This window comes from Rhinoderma darwinii, chromosome 1, assembly GCF_050947455.1.
Source record: "Rhinoderma darwinii isolate aRhiDar2 chromosome 1, aRhiDar2.hap1, whole genome shotgun sequence".
NCBI classification, from domain to species: Eukaryota; Metazoa; Chordata; class Amphibia; order Anura; family Rhinodermatidae; genus Rhinoderma; species Rhinoderma darwinii.
Genome location: NC_134687.1, coordinates 609,478,943 through 609,497,132, shown reverse-complemented (window position 1 = coordinate 609,497,132; position 18,190 = coordinate 609,478,943). Strand labels below are relative to the sequence as shown.

At 43.1% G+C, this 18,190-nt stretch overlaps 1 protein-coding gene across 3 annotated transcripts in view; it reads right to left on the bottom strand.

The window, feature by feature from the left end:
• Positions 1-18,190, bottom strand: part of WDR7 (WD repeat domain 7) — a 417,770-nt gene that overhangs the window by 285,464 nt on the left and 114,116 nt on the right. For 2 of the 3 annotated variants that reach the window (XM_075841243.1, XM_075841247.1), the window contains exons 15-16: positions 7,427-8,196; positions 2,338-2,429 (exon numbers count right to left, since the gene is read on the bottom strand). In XM_075841243.1, coding sequence (XP_075697358.1) covers positions 2,338-2,429; positions 7,427-8,196 — 862 coding nt within the window. The remainder of the gene's footprint in view (positions 1-2,337; positions 2,430-7,426; positions 8,197-18,190) is intronic. The other variant, XM_075841253.1, reaches the window with a different exon arrangement.

Below are 18,190 nucleotides of genomic sequence, written 5' to 3'. Positions count from 1 at the left end.
CCTACAGTTCGTGGCAAATCAGCCTGGGACTTGTCAGACTGGTTGCTAAGGATATGCTGCTTGACTACCCTGTAAAAATAACTATGTTTGTTAGGCAGCGTATCCCTAGCAACTGAGCTTGGTAACCATGTCATTCCCCATGTCAAGCAGTAATTTAAATGACATTAAAAAAAACAAAAAAAAAAGCATTCGCATTTTTAGGACATCTACAGCTATATAATATAGTAGCGTTTTTTTATGCAGTCCATATACAAAACCTCTTGTGACGATTGACTAGTAGACTGATGGTTGGGGCTCAGCTTTTCTTCACATAGTGTACGTCATAGTAATCTGTGTTTAGCTAGGTGACAGCCGCGGAGGCACTTGAAAATGTAATAAAGCCTTATTATACAGGTCAATATAAAGCGTCAGTATACCTTGAAAGCCGACTCCGGAGCTTTAGTATGTAAAGCTTTCTGCAGAGCCCGCTAGAGTACAGGTACAATCCTGATCAATCATTCATTATCTCCATGTAGAACATCCTTTGTAAAACGCTGATGACACAGTTAAATGTCACATCCTTAAAAATGTCCGTGTAAAACATAAATCTACAGGCGTAAGCAGATGAGTATATTAAGCGATGTAGTCATCTCCCGGCTTCACAATGATATCACTTTACAAAGGGCCTTCCTTGACCACGGTGGAGTGAGGGTGCACATACTTTACAAGGGAGTCGCTTAAATCAATAATTAGAACAAAGAGCCGATTAGTCAATATAGCCATTGGTACCGCAGCGTTACAGCAGCGGTGGATGACGCTGATCAGTGCGTCAGCACGAGAAGACCCCCCGGGTAAATGTGTCGAGAGGGTATATTGTACAATGTGTAAAGTGGATCGATTGTTCTGTATAGCAGATTTATATCGTTCAGTGTCATTTAATAACCATAAAATGGAAAGGTCTACAACTTTTATCAAGATCTCTGCTTGCTGTCAGAGTGGGAACATTGTTGTTTACATCCAGAGGCCGAAAACCTGTACACAATACTTCTCTAAAATGTTTGCTACAATGGTACTCAGGTCTAGACGATCCTCTAGGACATAAATACATCAGCAACACAAATCTCTGATAGTTTGCTACAATGCATCAGTGCAGGTAAGCGATAGCAACTTGTATTGTATTGAATTGTAGTTAAATAGGTTGTACAGGAAAAATAGGTCTGCTTCCGTCCTAAATTAGCATTACACCTGCCCACAGGGTGTGAGCGGTACTGCAGCTCAACCCCATTCATTTCAAATGGCACTGAGCTGCAATACCAGACACAGCCAGTGGACAGGTGTGACGCTGTTTTAGGAAAAAAAAACAGCCATGTTTTTCTAATCTTGGTCAACTACGTTTAGACTGAACGTGTAGAAAACACATCTGTGAGAAGTAGGCTGTACACGTTTTGAGCTTATGGATGAAAACAAAAATTGTTCTACTCGCTGACAGAAAGCAGAGTTATTGATCATGGAAAGCAAAGTAAGTATATTGGGAAGTTGAAGCATTGTTTTGTTTTTTTCTTCACAGCACCACTCCTATGCAGGTGTTATCAGGTACCCTCAACTACGCCCATTTCACTTGAATAGGGAGGAGTAGCAGTTCGCTGCAAAGCGCCTGGACAGGAGTGGTGCAGTGCAGAGAAAATAACTTGGTCCATTCATTCTTGTGATTGGTGGGGATCCCTGAAGTCAGGACAACACGGATTAGCTAGTGATGGCATAGACAAACAAAATGGCATCACTTGCTAAGATGGTAAAACAATCTCCAGAGGACCTGTGAGCTCTCCTGTCCGTTTTAGTAAATATTAAAATAACAATGCGGTCATTGTGCTGTTCCTCCTGGAAATGTATGAATAAATTGACAACTGTCAGGCTAGGGGAACGACAACACCCAATGTCCAATCAGTGCTGACAGTGTCAGACTGAATAGTATTGACCAGCAGAATGGCAACACCTAGCTGTAAATTTATTCATACATTTCCAGGAGGAATAAAAGAGGAACAGCACAAAAGAATTATAAGAAAAGATGTTCCAGAATTGTTATTTAATGGGCTATACAAGAAGTTCTAAAACAGAGAGGAGAGCTGAAAGGCCCTCTCTGAATGGAGTTTTCAGCTCCGCTACATCAGTATCACCTGCTGAACTTGTTTTATGAATTTAGTACATCATCGGAAGTGAAAAGCTTCTACGTGTTGGGATAATATTTTAGACTGAACATTGTAATAAAACCTATCTATAACATTCCCTCTGAGAACGCTTTATTTTCTATAATCAATGCTGTAGGGCAGACGCTGCTGTGCCTTTAAGTATAGTGGTTACCTTGTTTTATCTGACCTTGCATTAGGTTGCTGGAGCTTTGCGGGGAAGCCTTTCCTTTCACCGATGATTCTGGAGAACCGTACTTGGTGGGTCTTTATAAAAATAAAAAAATAAAGGAAACAGAAAAAAAATTAACAAATTTATAAATACTTTATTACATATTATTTTCTAAGCATGGTAGCAGCTTTCTTTACAACCGGAAAGATGATTGGTCCAATAACTTGACCACACAAACTACTGTGCAACCAAATCAATATTGGTCAAAGGCTCCACAGGAGACGCCTGCAAGCTCCGCCTCAGACACATCTAGAGACAGGAAAACTTTTTAAGACTCATTCGCTGCTAAATTTAGTTAAAAACTGCAATAGAACAATAAAAAAAAACAATGTTTACCCTCATACATACATCTTGTAGAGTGTTGGTCATATGCTGCACTGTGACTGTGGGCGAAACCAGTACATTCACATAAAAATAAAAAGTCTGCAGGCACTTTAAGCAGAATACATATATGGTGGTCTATATTCTGTGAGAAGACATCTCACAAAGAATCATAGGAGCCTCTTTGAATGGGTTGTACAACATATCCCTAAAGAGGACCCTTCAGCTCTTCTGCGTGGTGTAGTATAGAGGAGCTGTCAGCTCTCCTGTGTGGTGTAGTATAGAGGATCTGTCAGCTCTCCGGTGTGGTGTAGTATAGAGGATCTGTCATCTCCCCTGTGTGGTGTAGTATAGAGGATCTGTCAGCTCTTCTGCGTGGTGTAGTATAGAGGATCCTTCAGCTCCCCTATGTGGTGTAGTATAGAGGATCTGTCATCTCTCCTGTGTGGTGTAGTATAGAGGATCTGTCAGCTCTCCTGTGTGGTGTAGTATAGAGGAGCTGTCAGCTCTCCTGAGTGGTAAATGATAGAGGATCTGTCAGCTCTTCTATGTGGTGTACCATAGAGGATCTGTCAGATCTCGTGTGTGGTATAGTATAGAGGATCTGTCAGCTCTCCTGTGTGGTGTAGTATAGAGGATCTGTCAGCTCTCCTGTGTGGCGTAGTATAGAGGAGCAGTCAGCTCTCCTGCGTGGCGTAGTGTAGAGGAGCAGTCAGCTCTCCTGCGTGGCGTAGTATAGAGGATCTGTCAGCTCTTCTGCGTGGTGTAGTATAGAGGATTTGTCAGCTCTCCTGTGTAGCGTAGTATAGGGGAGCTGTCAGCTCTCCTGTGTGGTGTAGTATAGAGGATCTGTCAGCTCTCCTGTGTGGCATAGTTAGAGGATCTGTCAGTTCTCCTGTGTGGCGTAGTATAGAGGATCTGTCAGTTCTCCTGTGTGGTGTAGTATAGAGGATCTGTCATCTCTCCTGTGTGGTGTAGTATAGAGGATCTGTCAGTTCTCCTGCGTGGTGTAGTATAGAGGACCTGTCAGCTCTCCTGCGTGGTGTAGTATAGACGATCTGTCAGCTCTCCTGTGTGGTGTAGTAGAGAGGATCTGTCAGCTCTCCTGTGTGGTGTAGCATAGACGATCTGTCAGCTCTCCTGTGTGGTGTAGCATAGAGGATCTGTCAGCTCTCCTGTGTGGTGTAGTATAGAGGACCTGTGAGCTCTCCTGTGTGGTGTAGTATAAAGGATCTGTCAGCTCTCCTGTGTGGTGTAGTATAGAGGAGCTGTCAGTTCTCCTGTGTGGTGTAGTATAGATGACCAGTCAGTTCTCCTGTGTGGTGTAGTATAGAGGATCTGTCAGCTCTCCTGTGTGGTGTAGTATAGACGATCTGTCAGCTCTCCTTTGTGGTGTAGTATAGAGGATCTGTCAGCTCTCCTGTGTGGTGTAGTATAGAGGACCTGTGAGCTCTCCTATGTGGTGTAGTATAGAGGATCTGTCAGCTCTCCTGTGTGGTGTAGTATAGAGGAGCTGTCAGTTCTCCTGTGTGGTGTAGTATAGAGGAGCTGTCAGTTCTCCTGTGTGGTGTAGTATAGAGGATCTGTCAGCTCTCCTGTGTGGTGTAGTATAGAGGAGCAGTCAGCTCTCCTGTGTGGTGTAGTATAGAGGATCTGTCAGCTCTCCTGTGTGGTGTAGTATAGAGGATATGTCAGCTCTCCTGAGTGGTATATTATAGAGGATCTGTCAGCTCTCCTGTGTGGTGTAGTATAGAGGATCTGTCAGCTCTCCTGTGTGATGTAGTATAGAGGATCTGTCAGCTCTCCTGTGTGGTGTAGTATAGAGGATCTGTCAGCTCTCATGTGTGGTGTAGTATAGAGGATCTGTCAGCTCCCCTGTGTGGTGTAGTATAGAGGATCTGTCATCTCTTCTGTGTGGTGTTGTAAAGAGGACCTGTCAGCTCTCCTGTGTGGTGTAGTATAGAGGATCTGTCATCTCTTCTGTGTGGTGTAGTATAGAGGATCTGTCAGCTCTCCTGTGTGGTGTAGTATAGAGGATCTGTCATCTCTTCTGTGTGGTGTTGTAAAGAGGACCTGTCAGCTCTACTGACCTGTCTAAGTAAATACAAGTAAATAAAAATCGTTGTAATATACTTACTATTAAATCGCTTCTTGCTGCTGCTGGTCTCTAGTCCCTATTGGGCCTGTGTATACAACAGTCTAAGTGATGTGGTGTGCATAATGAGATATCACATGACCGCGTAGTTTGATTTCAGCAGGCCACATTGACGTTTCATCCAGTGACATAAGGTCCTACACAGGGACAGAATGATGCAACCATATGACAGTACCTTACTATAGACACACCATTACTGAAGTCTTGCGTACACACAGGCACAATGGGAACCAGAGGCGAGCAGCAGTGCAGGCCCAAAGCAGAGTCTCTATTAAAGGACCAGTGTCACGAATTTTTTTTTTTACATCAGTTTGATTTTAGTGCTTTATTAAAAACTTTTATATTTATTTGTGTGTTTGTGTTTTACTTTTTTTTATTTTTTAACTTTTTCTTCCCTATGGGGGCTGCCATTTTTTTCTCCATTTCTGTATGTGTCGATTAACGACACATACAGACATGGAGTACGGCAGCTACAGTCCCATAGTGAATGCGAACGGGGCCCGTTCCATCCACTATGGTGTACGCCGTCTGTGTGGGAACGGCGCATGCGCCGCTCCCACACAGTCCAAGTTGAACTGTGCGCCGTCCGGCGCCATTTTCATGTAGACCGGAAGTCGCGGCCGGACAGTAAGATTACTACTTCCGGTCGCGGCTTCCGGACTTGTGCACTTGGAGCGGCGGTAGCAGACGGAGCGGCGGCGGCAGGAGCAGGTAAGTTATTTCTATGTATGTTCGTGTTTTACTGTGTGTTTACTAGTGTATGTAAACCTACTACATTGTGTGTTAGCTCAAAAAATGGCGACACACAGTGTAGGAGGTTTGACCGTTTAATCCCCTCGTTTCTCCCGGCACTAGCCAGGATAAAGGAGGGGGGGATTCTGAGAGCTCACTAGAGCGAGTGAGTTTTCCCAAATTTTGCAGCATAAAGCAATGTGGTTGCTTTACCACATGCAATGCTGCAATTTTGGGAATTGCTCCATCTAGTGACCAGCACTGGGAAATATTATAAATTAGAATCCAATTTATAATATTTCCTGACTCGTGAAAAAAAAATAAAAAAAATTAGAACAATGTTTAATCACCTATACACTAATTGTTTAACTAAAAAAAAAAAAAAAATTTTTTCTAGCAACACATTCCCTTTAAGATAAACCCTTTAAAAAGGAAAATATTTTTCCCTTTTTAAAACGGTGTCATTATTTTGAGACATTCACAGTATTAATTCCTGTTCTGTTAATTCATCATGCCACAATGGACAAAATAAAATATTGACGAATAATACGTAAAAAATTCCAAAAGTAGTTTTCCGATTTATATGTAATTAAGGCTAGGGCTTCACATAGTTGCAGTAAAATTGCATAATTATCATAACTTTTGCAGCAAAGTTAATGTTTCTTGAAGAGAAAAAAGTTAAAAGGCACTGGGCGACCGTAACAACATGTGACATTTCAGAAGTTTTGATCAGTGGGGGATCCAAGCACAGCGACCTCCACCGATCGCTAAGACGAAGCGGCAGAAGTGTTCGGGCGAGCACCGAGCTGCTTGGATTCTGTTCGGCTTTTCTCGGAAAGCTGAGCAGTTGGTCCACAGACTCAATAGAAAGTCTATGGGCCCGTACACTAACTCCTCAGCTTTCTGAGAGAAGCAGATCAGAAACTAAGCGTTCACCCGAGCGCTTCTACCACTTCGTTTTAGCGATCGGAAGTTTTCTGAAAGTTTCCTTACCCTTTAACTTCATCATCACTTTCAAAACCTCTGCTTGATGTCTGTGAAAGAGAGCGACTGATAACAATGTATCAGCACAGGTAATACATTGTACCCAGTTAGCTTACAGAGGATCATCTGGATACAATTGTATCTACCTCCCAGCAATGTGAAGTATTGGGTCTGTATGGGCCTATGGAGGAAAACAATCTTTCCTTTCAATAACAGCAAAAGGAGATCTTAAAAATAGTGAATAATTGAAACAAAGTTGCAGAACTTATTATACAATAATTAAGCTTTATTCCCATAAATTAAAGGGATTTTCCGGGTAAAAAAGTTTTTTTGATGCTTTAATTGACAAGTGAGGACTACTTACTTATAGATGAACGCTGCGCCAGCATTTCACTGGTAGTCAGTGGTTACGACCACCTGTCCCTCACGTCACTGGGCTAAACAAGACCCCAGTGGTTGGTGCGTCACTACAGTATGTGATCTAAACACATCCCACTTCTTGTGTGTTGTGTTCCTTGCGGTCTCCCTGCGCATGCGCAGAAGCATGTAGGTGTAGAGGAGGGGTATAGGAGAAGGATAAAAAAAATCTCTTACTCCCAGTGACCTGCCCACTTCATTGGTCAGACACTGAGGAACGGGGTCCTGTGGTCACGTGACTGAGATTAAAACAACCGTAACGGCGCATTTCACATACGCGGCGTCTTCATTTGTCATTTAAAGCCATTAAAAAATCTGGAAAACCCCTTTAGGGCAAAAAATAAAAATCTAAAAGCCAATGTATGAAGTTGCGTCACAGGTTTAAGACTTGTGATCTTAAGAAACTGCCCAGCTGCTGCGTACCTTAGGGGAGCCTTCTTCATGTGGTCTCCAATAAACGTAGCATTGGTCATGCTCATCAGCGTGTTTGCCAGAGATATAAGTGACAAGAGATGTTGAGTGGTGACAGCACGTGATACGCCATAACTGCCCTTTCCAAGTCCTTCACTAATTGACATCTTCTTGTCTACACCTACATTCTCGCTGGGCACTTTATAAATACACTGGTTAAACCCTGGAAGCATCAATGACATGTGGCCACCTCTTGAGAGTAGTCCGAAAGACACAGGACAATGTGGCTTAAGCATCCCAAGGCGGTCAAGGCACACCTCGTCTAGTCCCGCATTCAAGCCCCAGGCATGAAGACAGGACATAAAGAGCTTGGCAGTGTCCATGGTTAGGTTGTACTCTAGTAGTGTTAATGGTTTAGATTTGCTCGAGCGGTACTCTGGGTCGCTCTCGTCACGCTTTTGTCTCATTGCTTCTTCGTCTTCGTCATCGTCGTCAAGTAGATGTTCTTTAATGTTCTCTTTGATGGTTTCTTTGACCTGTTGGAACAGTACGGCTGCTCGTTTACCAGCCAGAAAAGAGCCTCCTTTGTCAGAACTGCCAGATGCTTTCTGCAAACTCTCCGGGGAGATAAGTGCAGTATTTGGCCTCGAGGCTTCTTCAGTGAGTAGCTGTATAATTAGTGCTTCCACATCAAAGAAGAGCAGGTGTATATCCGAGTCTGTTACATTTGTCTTTACTGCTTGAACCATCAAGGAGTTATGTGAATATTTAGGCAAATTCCCCTGCAAACAAAAACACAAAAAGTTGCATAAAAAATGCATATTATTACGATTTTTTGGACTGACATATTAACTGTAGGACTTTTAACAGTGATCTGTGCAGAATTAAAACTTTGAAGCAATGGAAGATATACTGGGAAATAAGAAGCGATCAAAAATGTCTTAAAGAATTGTTCCCATTTTAGGCATTTATGGCATATAAACGGGATATGTCATAAATGTCTGATAGATGTGGGTCCAGGCTCGGAGACCCAAACCTATGTCGAGAACAGGAATCCCTTCTGGTGAGTCAGCCGCTGGAAACCAAGTGGTGAATGAATGGAGAGATGGCATTACATGTGTACGGCACTCTCAATTCCAAGGAAGTTACGGAAACAGCTGTAAATCTCAAGTTGTCTCTGAAAAACGCACAAAGAATCTGTGGTAAAATCGGGAGACCCCCCCCCGTTCCTAACATAACAGGTTCCAGAGATGGGACCCGTTGCTATGACATTTGTGGCATCTCCCGTGGTTATAACCCTTTAAAGTAGAAGACTTAGAGGGCTTAGTTGTTTCTGCATCTCCTATAGCTTTGAAGGACATGCCTTTTTTTTTTTTCAATAAACATGTGTGCTTGGTGTAACTTTATAAATAGCTATTATTAAAAATGTGTTTTACTTTTAGAGATACAGCTGCTTTGTATTCACTACACAGAGAAGCTGTATGTATCACTAAAGGTCCGTAGGGCTGATTGGTTCAGTGACAGTGGGTCCTGCGTATCTCTGACAGGCAGGAGCCACATGTTAATTATCACATGTAAGTTCATACTTCGATGTGATAGATTACAGGTGGATCCTGCAGGACCTGCCGATACTGAACCTGTCAGGTCCGCGGGACTGACGGATTCAGGTCATACCGAAAGATACAGTTGCTCTATATACAGAATACAAAGCAGCCGTATCTCAAAAAGTGAAACAAAGTTTTAATCAAAACGAAGTATATATAGATTTAAAAACAAAAAGGTTTACAAAGCCTTTAATTTAAGCAGACCTGTCACTAGTTTATTAATTCTGTATATCCTAACTAATCTAATAGGCGCTATGATGCTGATAACCTGGGTGTAATTTTTTTATAAAACCGTTTATCATTTGCAAAGTTATGAGCATTTTTCTAAATATGCTAATTTGGCTAGACTTGCCAAATGGGAGGGAACTCATTCTTTTCACTCTGGGCGGTGTAATGTTTTCTGTAGGACACTGTCCAATCAGCATACAGCTTCTCCCCATTCCCTGCCAATCAACAAGAGCTGTGATCCTGGCATCATATGAAAGATTAGAATCTCCTCTTTCATATGCTACCAGAACCACTGTTCTAGGTGGCCCACAGACCGAGATATGGCTGTTTTAAGTGATCCCCCTTCCCTCCAGCCTTAGTCTCTCATACTGTGTGTGAAGCAGCTTGATGATGATTGGACAACGTCAGAGGCTCCACCTCAGGAGAATCGCTGTGGTTACCTCCCACTTGTCTAATAAAGGCTCATTGACATATTTAGGAAAAAGCTCATAACTTTCAAAATAATAAACTTTTTGGGACACAATTTTCACTAGCATTATCAGTGTGGCAGCGCCTATTAGATTAGCTAGGCGATAGGGCATTACTAAACTAGTGACAGATCCTCTTTAAGCATTGCCCTTGGTCGCAGGATCCAGAAAATGGATATAAGAGGAGTTGTAGGGTGGAGTCCTCAAACTAGAGAGTTGCTTTTGCTGCCCCTGGTGTAACCATGTCTAACCAGAATCTACTAAGTTGAATAATATAAAGTCATAAATCGATAAATGAATTGTTTTTGGGAACTTTTCTGGTTAAAAATGAATCCTTGTTCACATTTATGTTGGCTTGCTATCATTTAGTCGGGTCATATAAATTGTTGTCTAACACAAATGAAGCGTAATGTGGGCGTGCTGACATTTCTTACCCACCACTAAGGCCCTTTCCCACTGCATTTATATTTTATGCTGATTTTGACGTGTAAACAGCGCCAAAAATACACCCCAAATCTTCCTCCATTGATTTTGATGGGAGGTAGACCTTTTTTTCCTAGGAGAGTTTCTGGCTGCATGCGGGAAAGAGAAAAAAAAAAAAAGACATCATGCCCTATCTTGTATCGTTTTTTGCCTCTCAATCTCCATTGAAAAGCATTTGTTTGGAGTGGATTTTGACCAAAAACAACCGCAATTTTTGCAATTGGTAAAATAAAATCTAAAAAATTTGCAAAAAAGCGTAAAAAAATAAAATAAAAAAAAAGTGTAAAAAAGACACTTTGCATTTCATAATCTGCCTCAAAAATCCATACGGAATATTGAGGTGGATTTTTGGTGCTTAGCAAAAAAAACTCTGTGTGCACATTCCCTAATGGTTTGTATGTGTTTGAATGACATTTTGGTGTTAGTGGCCAGATCAGCAATCTTTACGACCGCAAAATAATTTATTTTACCATAAATAATCCAAATGCAGCTAAACAATATAATGGCTCTTTAGAGTGAAAGAAAAAAAACACGCACAAATATACAGCGCTGCTACTTTGTCATAGAAAGTATCTGTACACCACAGGATCACCAAACAGAACCTCATATCTCAGTAGCCTGGACCCTATTACTTGGAGGAAGTGGAATATTGGAACTAAAGGGGTTGTCTGCTTTAGATAGCAGCTATCCATATGCTCTATGAGGGTATTTGGATAGAATAGAAAGGAACACCCTCCTTAGGAAACCTTATATTAGACTGAAGAGCTAAAGCAAAAAGAGGATTTTATCCCACTTGAGGACCTGGCTCGCTCTCGGGATGGCCCATTAACTTCAATTGGCGCCACGTAATGATTAATTTCCGCTTTAAGGGTTATGATGGCTCGCCAACAGCTTCACCCAGCTATAACAATCAGCTCATCGTCGGGAGTTTTCAGTGGAGTAAAGGCCCTTTTACACGGGCCAATTATCGGGAAAATGAGCGTTCACAGTACGCTCGTTCACGATTATTAATCTGTGTAAACAGGGCAACGATCAGCCGATGACCGAGCAAACACTTTATCATCAGCTGATTGTATCGTTTATATAGCACAAAATATTATCTTTGTCGGCCACTCATCTCCTGTGTAAATAGGGAGACATGCTGCTGACACGATTGAAATGTATGAGGTCGAACGTTCATAGTAAGGCCGTAAAAGACCCGAAAAACGGCTGAACATAAGGAAGCTGAATACCTCCAAATATTTGCCCTTTGAATTCAAATGGGAAAACCGGCGTATCGTTCTGACGGGGCATTTTTTTTACGTAAAGAAACGCCCCGTAAAAAGAAGTGCATGTCACATCTTGAGCCGTTTTTGGAGCAGTTTTTTTTTGGGTCAATAGAATAGCAGCTCCAAAAACTGCCACAAAAAAACTCATCAAAAACGCTTGATGCTTAAAAAATGGCTGAAAATCCCTTGAAAACAGACGTTTTTAGTATGCCGTGCGAACATACCCTAAGGATCGCTCGTCCCTATACTAGCTCCTTGTGAAATGAGCAAACGAGTGCCGATCAACCAGCTGTCTCGTTGATCGGCGTTCGTTTACACGGCCCACGTCGAGCCGTGTAAGAGGACCGTAAGACTTTTAGGTAATGTTCAGACATGGCGGATTTGTAGCAGTTTTTCCATTTTCAGAAAAGTATTCACAAATAGAAAAAAAAAATCTGAGCGCAGAGCATATTGCAGATTTTTATATACTCAGCTGCTTATAATGTTCTGGATTTTTGCCACAGATGCTACCCTTTGCAACGCACAGGGTAAAATATTCAGCAAATCCACATGATTTTTCCACAAATTTGTTGCAGATTTACTGTGGATTTCTAAGGCATTCATCAGACACAACCGAATTGTGAGAGATGAATATATATATATATATATATAAAAACAGAGGATTGGAGCAGCACTGTGAACAAATGCCTGACTAGGCTGGTGCAAAGCTTCAAAAATAAAGGAGTGACCTCTCCTTATGTGTTAGATATCCAAAAAAGAACGTGAAGCAGCACTCAAATAAAGTGAATTTATCCAACATGGAACCACAACGTTTCACCTCCTCTATGAAGGCATTTTCTTGCAAAAATAAGGAAATTCCTGAGTGACCCTAAACTTTTGAACGGTAGTGTGTATGTGTGTATATATATATATATATATATATATATATATATAGATAGATAGACACTGTATATATACACACAAACATTTATATACATATATTTCCTGATCTTCCTACGGCATCACACTTAGGGTATGTTCACACGTAGTCAACAAAAACGTCTGAAAATCCAGAGCTGTTTTCAAGGGAAAACAGACCCTGCTTTTCAGACGTTTTTTTACCAACTCGCATTTTTCGCGGCGTTTTCACGCCGTTTTCGCATCGTTTTTTACGTCCGTTTTTGGAGCTGTTTTCATTGGAGTCTATGAGAAAACAGCTCCAAAAACGTCCAAAGAAGTGTCCTGCACTTCTTTTGACGAGGCTGTATTTTTACGGGTCGTCGTTTGACAGCTGTCAAACGACGATGCGTAAATAACAGGTCGTCTGCACAGTACGTCGGCAAACCCATTCAAATGAATGGGCAGATGTTTGCCGACGTATTGTAGCCCTATTTTCAGACGTAAAACGAGGCATAATACGCCTCGTATACGTCTGAAATTTGGCCGTGTGAACATACCCTTAGGGTTAAGATACTTCATCTGACCGAATAGAAGAGACATAATACTCAGCAGTAATCAATTAAACAATTAGGAGGTCCCAGGTAAACTTAAATAGAGCCCAAATCCCTTAAGAAAGCGTATTTTTTTTCTCTTCTATGAACATGGATAGTTGAAGACCCCTATACCAAAATGCTTTATACAGAGGGTTTCCTCTGTCCCTAAGCTGCAACCCATGAGGACATGGGAGGCTGTATACAGGGGGTTTCCTCGGTCCCTCGGCCTGGCTTCTAAAAATCTTACCTGGAGGTAATGAGAAGCCAGAGGTAAGGTGTACGCTGGATTCCGGCGCATGCGCTGTGCACTCTCCCAGCTTCGGAGCGGTCTGCACATGCGTGAGAATGGATGTCTCGCGGGATCCCGGCGGTTCAAAAAAGGACTGCGGATCCGGGGCTACTGCGCTGGTTCAGCTGCTCGACCCTGGAGATTAAGATACCCAACTTTCATTGTGTTAATGTGAGAAGAGTTTGCTTCTTTGAGGCCACTTACAGATAAGATTGTAAATTGCTTGCCTTTTTTCCCAGATGGCAAGTCCTGCATCTCAAGGGAAACAAAAGGAAATCCAAGCACAATATGTGTAAAGGTTGTCAGCAACCGTTTCCAAGGGGATTGGGACCAGAGTTTCTGCTCCTCTTGCAGACCTCCTGAACAATCCATCCATACTGCATCCGTGGGGTTTCTATCCTGGTTTAAAGATCAGCTTACAGATACCTTTCAGGAGATTAAGTCGGCTGCTATGCCGAAAAAAATCTAACGGTAGAAAGCGGACGCCCTCTCCGCATTCCCCGTCCGAATATGATATATCGGAGGATGATCTGGATTCAGAGGACTCTGATGGGAAACCTCTAGATAATATTTATCTGTTAAAGACAAGGTCCCACACTTGCTGAAAGCAGTCAAACTGACCGTTGAGACTGATAAAGATGTGTCTCTTAAACCCAAAAAGGAACAACTTTATTATTTTCCGGTCAATAAAGACAGAGTCCTTCCCTCCCGTCCTGTTATTATAGACCGGGACCAGAAAGATTGGGATAAGCCGGAGAGACGGATCGATCAAGGGGCGAGGTTTAAACACACCTACAAAACAGATCCCAAGTTCAGTTCTAACCAGATGTTCCGCCCAAAGTTGATCTTGCTGTCTCCAGATTGTCAAAGAAATCTGTGTTTCCATTCTGAGTCCTCACTCTTAAAGGATCCAATGGATCGCAGAGCGGATTCTATATTTAAAAAAGCATACTCATCGGTAGCGGCGTGTAAAGCGGCATCAGCCTCCATCCCGGTTGCCAGAGCCCTTCGTACATGGGCTCTCACAAGATCTAGAGGACGGCGTACCGAGAGAGAATATCTTGCACAAGATCACTCTCATAAAAAGAGGCTGCAGAGTTTTTGCGTGATGAGCCGCTGAATGTCTTGAGGTTTTCTTCCAGATCCCTGGCTCTCTCTAATGTGGCACGTAGAACACTTTGGATCATGCAATGGGCAGGGAACTTGCCACCCAAGAATCATTTCTGTTCCCTACCATTTCATTCCTCTTCTATCTTCGACCCTCAGCTGGAAGACATCCTTAAATTGATAAATGATGAAAAAGGGGTTTCCTTCCCACGCCCTCCAAAGAGGCCACCATTTAAGACCAATCAAAACCGTTACAAAAGGTCCCCTAAGGGCTTATTCAGACAAACGTTGCGTTTTTGCGCGCGCAAAAACCACTTGACAGCTCCGTGTGTCATCCGTGTATGATGCGCGGCTGCATGATTTTCGCGCAGCCGCCATCATAGAGATGAGTCTAGTCGACGTCAGTCACTGTCCAGGGTGCTGAAAGAGTTAACTGATCGGCAGTAACTCTTTCAGCACCCTCGACAGTGAATGCCGATCACAATATCGAGAAACCTGTTAACAAAAAAAAGAAAAAGTTCGTACTTCGCGAGAACTTCCCTCCCGGCCGTTGCCTTGGTGACGCGTCCTTGGTGACGCGCCTCTCTTGACATCTGGCCCCACCTCCCTGGATGACGCCGCAGTCCATGTGACCGCTGCAGCCTGTGCTTGGCCTGTGATTGGCTGGAGCTGTTACTTGGACTGAATTGTCATCCCGGGAGGTCAGACTGGAGGAAGAAGCTGGGAGTTATCGGTAAGTCAGAACTTCTTTTTTTTTTTACACGTTCATGTATATTGGGATCGGAAGTCACTGTCCAGGGTGCTGAAACAGTTTACTCTTTCAGCACCCTGGACAGTGACTATCTCCTGACGTCGCGTAGCGGAATTTTTTTTGCTGGGTTTGGCCAAAACGAGTTCGGCATAACCCGGTGAGGTTCGGTTGTCCGGGTTTGCTCATCTCAAAGACACTCCGTTTGGATGTTTGTAAACAGAAAATTACGTGGTGCTTTTCTGTTTACATTCATCCTTTTGACAGCTGGTGCGCGAAACAGGCAGTTCGCCCGGAAGTGCTTCCGTGCGACCTGCGTGGTTTTCACGCACCCATTGACTTCAATGGGTGCGTGATGCGAGAAATACGCGGAGATATTGACCATGTCGCGCTTTTTGCGCAGCGGACAAACGCTGCGCAAAAAGAACGGACTGTCTGTACTGCCCCATAGACTTGTATTGGTCGGTGCGTAGCGCGTGAAAACCACACGGCCCGCACGGACCCAATACACGTTCGTGTGAATCCACCCTAAGGGTCAAAAATATTTTAGTGGGGGCGACAGGCAGCGTAGAGTCAAACGCAAGAAGGAGGGTAACCCCCTCCTTCAGGAAAAAGTCACCCTTTCAAAGAAATCCTAACTTATGACGCCAAAAGAGAGGAGTGTCCAGTAGGTGGAAGACACGGGAAGTTAGTTCAACTATGGCTAAAAACGTCCACAGACGCCTGGGTCAGATCCACAATCCAGAATGGCTACTCGCTGGAACTAAACAACATTTCAAAGAACAAATTCTGTATAAAACAGGGGGAAGAAATCCTATTGTTCTCAGTCTTATTCAGGACTTCATAAGGAAGTCCCGCATCATCAGCGGGGTCGGGGAGTGTACTCCCCTATCTTTGCCGTTCCAAAAAAGGAAGACAAGTGTCGGTTAGTGATATATTTGACATATCTGAACCAGTTCTTTGTAAAGAAAAAGTTCAAAATGGAATCTATACAGTCATAAATATTATCCAAGAAGGAGACTTTCTAGCCACTGCAAGATGCATATCTTCATATTCTGATCCTGAAGAAACACAGGAAATTTCTTAGAGTAGCAGTTCTTGTTCATCATCAAGTCCTACATCTTCAGTTTACCGGTCTGCCCTTTGGGAGAACATCAGCGCCCCGAGTGTTTACAAAGATAGCGGTGGTACTATCCGCAGTACTACGCATGAAAGGAATCTTCGCATGTCCGTATCTGGACGATTGCCTAGTGAGAGCCCAGTCAGAAGACATGCTTATGAAACACCTAAAAGTCACTCTAGACCATACTCCTCTTGCACGGTTTCATCATAAACCTCCAGAAGTCTCATCGAACACCATGCACCAAGTTGAAATACTTAGGCTTCATGGTAGATACACAGAAAATGTCACTGACTCTGTCCAGCGACCAGATATATTCTATCCGTCAGGTTGTTCAGTGACTAATTTCATTGAGTCACTGCTCCATCCATCAGGCCAGGAGAGTGTTAGGCCTTCTAACATCAGCTATCGAGGCGGTACCCTGGGCAAGGGTACACATGAGAATGTTACAATCCAACATAGTAAAAAGTTGGGACAAGAGAATAGTGTCACTCGACACCTTAATATCAGTGTCTCCGGATGTGAAAAACGGGACCTCCAGTGGTGGCTGGTACCCTACCATCTCGATCGAGGCAGATCTCTGAGACCAGTTCATCAGATACTCCTCACTACGGATGCCTCAGGCTCAGGCTGGGGTGTGCATGTGGGAACATCATGGGTGCAAAAGAAATGGTCCAAATACGCAGCTGCCTTTCATCAAACATGAAAGAGCTCAGGGCGATCAAACTAGCCCTGTTACACTGTCAGACTATACTCCATCGTCACGATGTCCAAATTCTGTCGGACAACCTCCCCGCAGTGTTTTACATAAACAAGCAGGGGGGCACCAGAAGCAATTCTCAGAAAAGAATGCAGTCAGATTATGCGGTGGGCAGAACGCAATCTGAGATCAGTCTCCACAGTCCACATTCGAGGAGTGTTGAATCTGAAAGCGGATTGGCTGAGCAGGAAAAGGATTCACCCAGGATAGTGGAGCTTGAATCCGGAAGTCTTCCTCCAAATCACAAGAAAGATGGGCAAACCATCTTTAGACCTCATGGCGACCGCAAAGAATGCCAAATTAAGGAAGTTCTGATCCCTCAACAGGTCGGATCACCCATATGACAGACAGTCTATCTTTGAGTTGGGAAAAGACCTTCATCTTTCCCCCCATCCCTCTCATTCCTCGGGTGTTGAGTAAAATAAGGGACGAGAAAGTGAAGGCCATAGCGATCATTCCTCATTGGCCCAGAAGGGCATGGTTTCCGCTCGTGTTGAAATTCTTGAACGGCAACTTCTGGAAACTCCCATTACGTCCAGATCTCCTGTTACAGGGTTGGTTTCATCCCACGTTAGTCAGGTTACAGCTAACGGCATGGAAACTGAACGACAGTCTCTAAAAAATAAGGTGGATATATATATATAGAGGAATGATCGAGGCACTCACCGAAACTGGCAAAAAATTCGTTCTTTATTACAAAAGAGGATCTAGGTCAGGATGTGGAAATGCCTACGGCCGTTTCACGTGCTGGTACACGCTTTCTCAAGGCCCTAGCGTCACTTCCTTCACCTGCCTTTTTATACACAAATTAGTACACATTGTTACATAACAAAAAATTAAAAAAGACAGGGAAATGCACAGTATACTTTGATGGTTCATACAGCTGGTACATTCTAATCTTAGAATATCAAAATTACAATACCAAATACTCTAAAAACAAATAAGGTTCATGTTAAAAACGAACTCAGATCATTCCGATCATTGAGACCGAGCGGTCCTAGTGCACCTGTCAGAGAAATAATCTCTGCCTCTCTCTGCAGCAAAGATTTGTGTCTGTCTCCTCCTAACACCAATGGCTGAATGTGAACAATACCCACAAATCGCATACATCGAGCGTTGTTTTCATGTTTCTCCTGCATATGTTGTATCAGCCTAGGGCATCCCTCACATGTATTTAGTGATCTTATATGTTCACGAAATCTTACATACATAGGTCGTATAGTTTTTCCT